This window comes from Psammomys obesus, unplaced genomic scaffold, assembly GCF_907164565.1.
Source record: "Psammomys obesus unplaced genomic scaffold, mPsaObe1.curated_primary_1811, whole genome shotgun sequence".
Classification (NCBI taxonomy): Eukaryota; Metazoa; Chordata; class Mammalia; order Rodentia; family Muridae; genus Psammomys; species Psammomys obesus.
In genome coordinates, this window is record NW_026589732.1 from 9,142,471 (window position 1) to 9,150,185 (window position 7,715).

At 37.2% G+C, this 7,715-nt stretch overlaps 1 protein-coding gene across 1 annotated transcript; it reads right to left on the bottom strand.

Annotated features, from left to right (window-relative positions):
- Positions 1–3,037: 3,037 nt before the first annotated feature.
- LOC129675321 (olfactory receptor 13C9-like) lies at positions 3,038–3,988 on the bottom strand. Its single transcript, XM_055605359.1, has one exon. The coding sequence runs from the start codon at positions 3,986–3,988 to the stop codon at positions 3,038–3,040; it is 951 nt and encodes a 316-aa protein (XP_055461334.1).
- Between the last annotated feature and the right edge of the window lie 3,727 nt (positions 3,989–7,715).

The following is a 7,715-nucleotide window of genomic DNA, read 5'->3' on the forward strand; positions in this document are numbered from 1 at the left end:
TGATTGTTGTTTTTCTTATTTTAGGATAACGAGGATAGAGTGCATTCGTAAGTCGAGTGAGTAACAAGTGGAAGATACACACAGCCCTGATGATAATTACCTTCTGAGCGTCTCTGAATGGTGCCTCATTCAGCTATTTATCTGTCTTCTAGTCTTATGCCTAAAAACAACTTTAAAAAGATACACTAATTTTAGTCTCATTAATTGGTCCTCCATAAGAGTGGTTCTGTAAGATCTCCCACTCATTTCTTTTACTCAAGCAATGAGGCAAGTCTCTGACTAAATTAGAAAACACTTAGAACATTGTGTCAGTACTAGGCCACATGCCTGATGTCTTCTGGAATATCATGTCAGGTAATCACTGTTTTCCCAAATGCAAGTCAGGATTTCACCACCTGGCTCCAAGTTGCAGGTCCATGTTCCCCATTATAGCTCATTCTTTTATTTACAACAAGGTGCCTGGTCAGAAAATGCCAGGCATAAAACCTAACTGCATCATATCTAACCTTATTTAGAAAGTGAATTTACAAAAGGGTGAAAAACATGTTCTTTCATATACAAGATCTACTAGAATACTTTATAATATCAAAGATAAAATGTTATTTTCATAGTATAAATGTGAAATCCATCCATTTTGTAAAGCAAAGGTTATCTCTATGGAAACAAAGAAAAATCTAAGAGTCTTTTCTGGAAAATTAATGTTAATGTCAAATCCATCTCCTTTTATGTCCCAGTTAACTTCAATCTTCTTCTAGTTTAGGGCTCTTCTATGAACAGTGGATTAAGCATTGTTTTGGACCCACATCAATCATGTCAGATATGCTACTGAGATACGCTGGAAGGAGAGGTCACCACTAGAACTACCTCGAAGGATCATGGCAAGGACTAACCAAAAATTGGTGTCTCTCTCTCTCTCTCTCTCTCTCTCTCTCTCTCTCTCTCCCTCCTCTCCTCTTCCTCTCCTTCTCCCTCTCTCTCCCTTTCCCTCTCACTCTCTCTTTCTCTCTCCTTCTCCCTCTCCCTCTCTTTCTTCCTCTCTCTAAGCTCATCTGACTATGCCCCCATGTTAGGAAGAAACATTGCTAAAAACACAACCAAATTCTCAGTAAGCTTTTAAAACAAATTTTCTTAATCAAAAAACCCTCTGAGTTTTCAAATATTGTGTCTGTGGTGCTAAAGTCTGTTAGAATTAGAATCATACATATGTCCAGCAATTTTAAACACGTGAAGATATTAAAAGGAGGGGCAAGCCATTCTTCACAGACCTTGATCTTACAACTCTGAGAAAAACCTTCCATCACCTATGGAAATATAAATTCGTGCTTTCAGGTCTTCTTCTTTAACTACTTTTCTGTTGAAATTAATAAACTCTCCCAGAGAGTTTGTAGAAGTACCTGGCGTTAAGACGTGTGTTGATTGTCTTAATGCCTGGGTATCAAAGATGACCAGTGGTGAAATATACAGTGCCTATCTATAGGGTTCTTAGGATATGGGAACTAGGTTTTCATATATATATATATATATATAAACTTAAAATATATATTATATATATATATATATATAGTTGGGTTGGGTTGTGAAAATGACACCCTGTCTCTGCCCTTGCCAGCAGATTTAGTCTATAAATAACTATAATGGAATCTAGAAGTAATTAAATGTAAGTCATAGTCTTTCGTAGTCCTTCCTCTAAAATTAAAAAGGAAGCTTTAATACATTAAATGCATATGTACAAAGATTCTAAATTTATCCTGTGTTCCTCTTAACATCTTTGAATTTACTGATCAATCAAAATACAGTGTATTGACTTAAGTAGACATGACAGAGTATGTCTCATTATTGAACAGACTGTCACTAATCTTGGGTGGAAAATTAGATGTGTGCTTCACATAGAGTCAAAACTTGAGAGAAAAGTCGGGGAAACCCAAGACGTCACCTGTCTAACAACCTTTGAGTCTCTACTCCCCCAGACTGTTGAGATCACAGAAGTATCTACTTCAATAGATGAGGCATAAAGTCAGGTATTCTAATTAAGAATCAAGAGCCTGGATAGTCTAACATTTAGGAAAGCACTGTAATTTCCTCGGAGCTGAAAAAAAATCTGATCTCTTAGAAATGGGAACTGGTGTGACTCTCCATCCAATGAAATATATAAAATGTTCTTATCTCAACCAGTAAGCTAGTTTTTACATTTATAATTATCATCATAATTATTTGTGTATATGCATGGTGTGAGGTCACCCATGCCACAGTACACATGTGGACGTCAGGGGACAGTTTCTTAGAGTCACTGTTTCTACATTTATGTGGATCTGCAGAGCAAATTCAAATTGCCAGGTTTGCAAGACAAGTGTCTTTATCCACTGGGTCATCTCTTGGCCTTAGTAAGATAATTTTAACTCATATTTTAGTTTTGTACATTTGTTATGCTAAAGCTAATATATAAAGCTGAAAGAAAGTGTTTTAAAGAACATATTCAAAGGTTGTATAGAGTGTACCCATAAATCCTATTTATCTGTTTCCTTTATAGTCCCAATTCTTAGCATCCTTAAAGCACCACAGGAAAAAAAATTAAATGCTATGAAAAGATATAGCACTTGGTGACTTTAAAAATGTGAGATTAATATACTGTAATAGAAAACTCTCCAGGGAAAAATACTGATAAAGTACTTTCAGATTTTTGTTTTGCATTTTTTCACAACATGCTTATTTATATTGAAGAATTTGAAGAACAATTGCTTATAAAATAATGTTTGTAAAAATGCCATCTATGCCAAACTCTAATACTGTAAAATAAAAAATTCAGAACTATAAAGATGCTGCCCAAAATGTCAGAAAGCGGTTATGTCTCAATGTTGTTACTTTTTTCCTTATTCTTCCTAGAACCTTGAACATTCTTTATAAACATGCAATAATTTTGAAATGCTGTATCTCATTATAGAAATGTGAACATACTGCATAAAAAGATAAAGAAGGAAGCAAAGTAACTAAAATTCCAATCTAAGTTTTGAGTTTAAACAGTGTCCAACATGTTGACCATTTATTTGCCTAAGAACCTTCTCTTCATATTTTTTATGGCCTCTTTCACATCTTTGTTTCGGAGGCTATAGATTAAAGGGTTCATCAAGGGAGTCACCACCCCATAGAACATGGATATAAGTTTGTCTGTTGCATCCAAGTCATGTACATTGAGTGAGTCTCTAGACTTGGGTTTCATGTACATGAAGAGGATGGTCCCGTAGAATATTATCACCACAGTGAAGTGGGCTGAGCAGGTAGAGAAGGCTTTCCTTCTTCCTTCAGCAGAACGAATCTTGAGAATGCTAGAAATGATTAATGAGTACGAGATGACAATGAGGAGCAGTGGCATCAAAGTGAACAAAGTTGTGGCCACAAGCATGATGAATTCATTGCCTGAGATGTCAGTACAAGCCATCTTCATGACAGCTAGGATTTCACAGAGAAAATGATTGATGACATTTCCACAGAAAGGCAATCGCATCACGAATGCAGTTTGTACTGCAGAGTTGGCAAGCCCTGAAAACCAGGACCCAGTTGCCATGGTTACACAGGAATTCTTGCTCATGATGATAGGGTACCTTAAAGGGTTGCAGATAGCCACATAGCGGTCAAAGGCCATCATACCCAGGAGCACACACTCTGTTGTCCCCATGGCTAAGCCAAGAAACATCTGCACTGCACAGCCAAGGAAGGAAATAGTTTTTCTTTCTGAGAGAAAGCTTACCAGGGTGAAGGGAATAGAGGAGGTGGTGAAACAGATGTCCAAAAAAGACAGGTTTGCCAGGAAGAAGTACATAGGAGTATGAAGTTGAGAGTCAAAAATGCTGATTATAATAAGGGTGCCGTTGCCCACCAGGATGACTGCATACATCATTAAGATGAGCATGAAAAGGAGATGCTCTAGCCCAGGATAACCAGAAAGCCCCTTCAGAAAAAATTCTTCCAAATAAGTGCGGTTTTCCCATTCCATTGTACTGTCTTTCTCTTACCTGTAATAATTCAAAATATATATATAAATGGCATATTCTATACTATAGCAGATTCAAGTATATCAGTACAGAATATTAAAATGTGCATTAAACTCAAAGAAAGAGGGAAGGAGTTAAACAAAGAGAGAGAGAATGGAAAGGAGGGGAAGAAGAAAAATAAGAATAAGCAATGTAGGGTTGAGAATAAGCAATATGGTGATGAGAGATAAATTATCATATTGATCATCAATTCTGAGCTGAAACTCTGCAGCTGGTTTTTTTTTTCCCAAGAATTCTTTTTTATTCTTTTTAAATATATTTATATTTTTATTTATTACAGTTTATTCACTATGCATCCTAACTGTAGCTTCCTTCCTCATTCCCTCCCAGTCTTACCCTCCCTTCATCTTCTCTTCCCTCCTCCCTCTTCTCCACCCATGCCCTTCCACCAGTCCACTGATAGGGGAGCTCATCCTCCCTGACCTTAGCCTATCAGGTCTCATCAGGACTGGCTGCATTGTCTTTCTCTGTGGCCTGGTAAGGCTGCTTACCCCTCAGGAGGAGGTGATCAAGATCCAGCCACTGAGTTCATGTCAGAGACAATCCCTGTTCCCCTTTCTAGGGTACCCACTTGGACACTGAGCTGCCATGGTCTATATCTGTGCAGGGGTATATGTGCAAGGATATCTCCATGAATGGTCCTTGGTTAGAGTATCAGTCTCAGAAAAGACCCCTGTGCCCATATTTTTTTCTCTTTCCTTGTGGAGCTCCTGTCCACTCTAGGTCTTTCTATCTCTCCCTTCTTTCATAAGATTCCCTGCACTCTGCCCAAAGTTTGATTGTAAGCCTCAGCCTCTGCTTTGATACTCTGCTGGGTAGAGTCTTTCAGAGGCCCTCTGTGGTAGGCTCCTGTTCTGTTCCCTGTTTTTTTCCCTCTTCTAATGTCCATCCAGTTTGCCTTTCGGAGTGAGGATTGAACATCTTACCTAGGGTCCTCCTTCTTGATTAGATTCCTTACATGTACAGATTTTAGTATGATTATCCTATATTTTATGTCTAATATTCACTTACAAGTGAGTATATACCATGTTTGTCTTTCTGCTTCTGGGATACCTCACTCAGGATGATCTTTTCTAGTTCCCACCATTTGCCTGCAAATTTCATGATTTCCTTGTTTCTAATTGCTGAGTAGTATTCCATTGTGTAAATGTACCACAATTTCTGTATCCATTCTGCAGTTGAAGGGCATCTGAGTTGTTTCCAGCTTCTGGCTATTACAAATAAAGCTGCTACAAACATGGTTGAGCAAATATCCTTGTTGTGTACTTGAGCATATTTTGGATATATGCTTAGGAGTGGTATAGCTGGATCTTGAGGTAGCACTATCCTTAATTGTCTGAGAAAGTGCCAGATTGATTTCCAAAATGGTTGTACAAGTTTACATTCCCACTAGCAATGGAGGAAGGTTCCCCTTTCTCCATATCCTCTCCAGCATGTGTTGTCACTTGAGTTTTTTATTTTAGTCATTCTGATGGGTAAAAGGGGAAATCTCAGGGTTGTTTTGATTTGCATTTCCTTGATAGCTAAGGATGTTGAGCATTTCTTTAAGTGTTTCTCTGCCATTCCATATTCCTCTATTGAGAATTCTGTTTAGCTCTGTATCCCGTTTTTAATTGGATTACTTAATTTGTTGCTGTTTAACTTCCTGAGTTCTTTATATATTCTGGATATTAGCCCTCTGTCAGATATAGGGTTGGTGAAGATCTTTTCCCAATCTGTAGGCTGTCGTTTTGTGCCGATGACAGTATCATTTGCTTTACAGAAGCTTTTCAGTTTCATGAGGTCTCATTTATTGATTGTTGCTCTTAGAGCCTGTGCTGTTGGTGTTCTGTTCAGGAAGTTGTCTCCTACGCCAGTGAGTTCAAGGCTCTTTCACAGGAAGATGATATGTATACTATCATATCATCTGCACTACTTGCAGATGATATGATAGTATACAAGAGTGACTCCAAAAATTCTGCCAGGGAACTCCTACTGCAAAGGTGATAAACACCTTCAGCAAAGTGGCCGGATACAAAATTAACTCAAAAAAAAAAAAAAACAAAAAACCATCAGTAGCCCTCCTGTATACAAAAGACAAATGGGCTGAAAAAGAAATTAGGGAAACAACACCCTTCACAATAGCCATAAAAGACATAAAGAACCTTGGGGTGACTCTAACCAAGCAAGTTACTAAACCTGCAGCTGGTTTTTAATAGACCATGTTGCTTAAACTCCACATTACCATTTTAAAAATGACAGAGCTACAGTGGTATATGTCAAAACCTGGACTCAAACTCAAGCCTCACTTCCTTTGGCCCACGCTTCATTGTGTTTTTCTTTAACAGAGAGGAAATACTGAATGTGTTATATCACAGATGTGGCTTATTATTTTAAAAAAGTATATTGAGTTCCATCAGAAGAACTCACAGTAGCCCCTAAGTACAAGAATATCAAAAGAAGCACATAATTCTGCAGGGACAAAGCCAGAAATGAACATGGCCACACACAGAGCGTAGTCAGAGCATAGTTACTCAGAAACCGGATCCAATTCAAGAGAGCGTAATAATGGAAAATCTTCTTATTAAAATGTAAATATCTCAGGGGGAGGCACTAGAGAATAGAAGATAGAATCATTCTTTTCATGTTTAAATGCATCCATACATTTAAGCTTCATGCAGAAAAATGACTTTTTAACCCTTCAGTGCTCAAGTAAGGACTTTAAAGCATTTACAGATGCATGTAATTACCACCATGATGAGGTCATATATCCATGTCCTGCCCATTGCATCCTACCCCATTGTTAGTAACCTAACCTAAACCCTGATAAACGTAAAGATGTTTTCTGTTCCTAAAGTTTCAGCTTTTCAGGATCTCATAAAATAAAAATTATATCGGGCTTCTTTTATTTACCAAAGTCTTCTAAGAGTCATTCAAGCTGCAAGTGCTGAGCAGCTTTTCATTGCATAGAGATACTAAAATTACCTGCTGAGTCATCCTTGGAAGGGCATTTGAATTGTCTCCATTTGGGCACAGTGGTGAATAAAGCTGCCGTAAATATTTGAGCCTTGGTTTTTGTGTACCTAAACTTCCACATTTCTAGGATAAAGATCCAGCAGTGGAATAAGATAGAAAGTACAGCGTAGAGTTTGGAATAAATTGATGTTTTCCAGAGTGGTTATATTGTGTTGTCTTTGAAGCAGCAACATGAGAAGTCTCAGTTGCTCTGATTTTCATCAACATTTAGTACTGCCAGCAGTTCCTTCTAACTCATTGCAACGGCTATATAAAAACATCTCATTAAGGATTTTATTTATAATAAAATCCACAACGAACACTGATGTTAAACATCTTTCCTTATTCTTTTTATCCCATTTATATTCGTTTTTGTTTAAAAAGAAGTTGTATTTTTTGCCTATTTTAAATGTTTTACTCTTGAGTTTTCATAGCTCTTCATATGCATACATATATATATATATACATATACATACATATATATGGCTGAGTCTTTTGTCATATATGTCATTTATATTTATTACTTTTCAAGCATAAGTCTTATGTTCCCATTTTCTAAAACAAGCATCTTTTAATTGATAGCTACCCCAGGTCTAATCTAAAGGAATCTAAATGAAAGCCTGTGACTACAAAGACATTCACCAACAAGAAATTTTCATGACCTTTTCTCTTGGA